Genomic DNA, 1,463 nt, shown 5'->3' on the forward strand with positions numbered 1-1,463 from the left:
TTCCTCACCCCTCCCCATACCTCACCCCCCATACCAGAGTTCTTTGGGGGAAAAGCATGATACAAATATTTTAAATCAATCAATCAGTAATGGATATATTACTGAAATGATGTACCTACTACTTGCTCTGAATTCCTAGATTTCATTTTTTTAAGACTTGAAGAAGAAAAGCTGTTTTTTATGCTCTGCTTTTCTCTAACCAAAGAGTCTCAAAGTGGCTTACAATCACCTTCCCTTCCTCTCCGCACAACAGGCACCTTGTGAGGTGGGTGGGGCTGAGAGAGTTCTGAGATAACTGTGACTGGCACAAGGTCACCCAGCAGGTTCCATGATCGAACCCAGTACTCCAGAGCAGAGTCCACATCTCCAATGGCTCTCTAAGAAAAGTCTCTAGACCTTTTTGTTACTCTGTTGCTGCTGATTTGCCACAACGTGAAAGTACCTAAAGAATTGCTGTTTTCTAGCATTTGTTGAACCATGAGTGTTAACTAAATTCTATACAAATGTAAAGGGCAGAAGATAAGCTTTGCAGACGTACAGTATAACAGAAACAAACTCCTCTAGTTGCATTCTCATTCCACCATAAGAAACAACAATCATTTAGATGGGATCAAGAGAGAGAGAAATGGAACATCTTACTGCATCTATTTCATTTAAAACTTTCCATTGCTCGTAAGGCACTCCCAATGCCTCTGCAGTCTGAATGGTCCTTTTCATCTGGCTTGTCCATACTTTCAGGTCTTTGATGTTTTGTTCATTAATAAACTGTGCAAGGCTCTTGGCAAACTGCAAAGCACATTAAAATTTCATGAGGAAATTACGGCTAATGAACCACACACAAGTTAGATATGCCAACAGGTCCTATTCTTCCACTACAAGATAATGAGGTCTTTCACAAAGAATGAGTGTATGACTTGAACAAAACAATTCTGATGGCATTTGAAATGAGAATCACACATGAGAGACTTTATATTGCCTACTCCAGTTTCTCATCAACAAAGAATCGGCTATCTTCATTCTCAGAAGGTAGGCAAAAGCAATACAGATTTAAGTGTTAAAGTTCAACCTTAAGTCTAGTTGTAGCATTATCAAAGATAAGGAAAAAGTATAACTATATTAGCCAAACGGCACATACCTCTTTTCCTCTGCGAGACAACCCTGTGTCTCCTCCTATCCTTCCCTTCAGATTTAGTTCACTTTCTCCATGCCGACAGAGGTAGATGGAACGAGGAGTTACGTGGATATTCATGAGGTAGTAAACAATCCGACTTTGGATGTGGTCCATTACTCGGTTCACAAGGTAACTCCTTCCAACGTCCATGATTTTAATATAAGAAAGATCCCTGATGAAAAGAGAACAACTTGCTTATAAGAATTATATGCAATCTTGGGTTCATTTTACAAATCGTTAAGTAATGTATCTCTCTGCTGCCCTTTCTTCTCTTCCTTTCCATTATCCAAGG

At 39.4% G+C, this 1,463-nt stretch overlaps 1 protein-coding gene across 1 annotated transcript; it reads right to left on the bottom strand.

The window, feature by feature from the left end:
- Positions 1–639: 639 nt before the first annotated feature.
- On the bottom strand, positions 640–1,343 carry LOC107125201 (6-phosphofructo-2-kinase/fructose-2,6-bisphosphatase 4-like; the record flags this gene model as incomplete). Its single annotated transcript, XM_015428648.1, has 2 exons — positions 640–786; positions 1,136–1,343. Coding segments are annotated over 2 exons (355 nt in total), but the record flags the coding sequence as incomplete, so codon positions are not given.
- Between the last annotated feature and the right edge of the window lie 120 nt (positions 1,344–1,463).

Source organism: Gekko japonicus, unplaced genomic scaffold, assembly GCF_001447785.1.
Source record: "Gekko japonicus isolate JY-2015 unplaced genomic scaffold, Gekko_japonicus_V1.1 scaffold24134, whole genome shotgun sequence".
Taxonomy (NCBI): Eukaryota; Metazoa; Chordata; class Lepidosauria; order Squamata; family Gekkonidae; genus Gekko; species Gekko japonicus.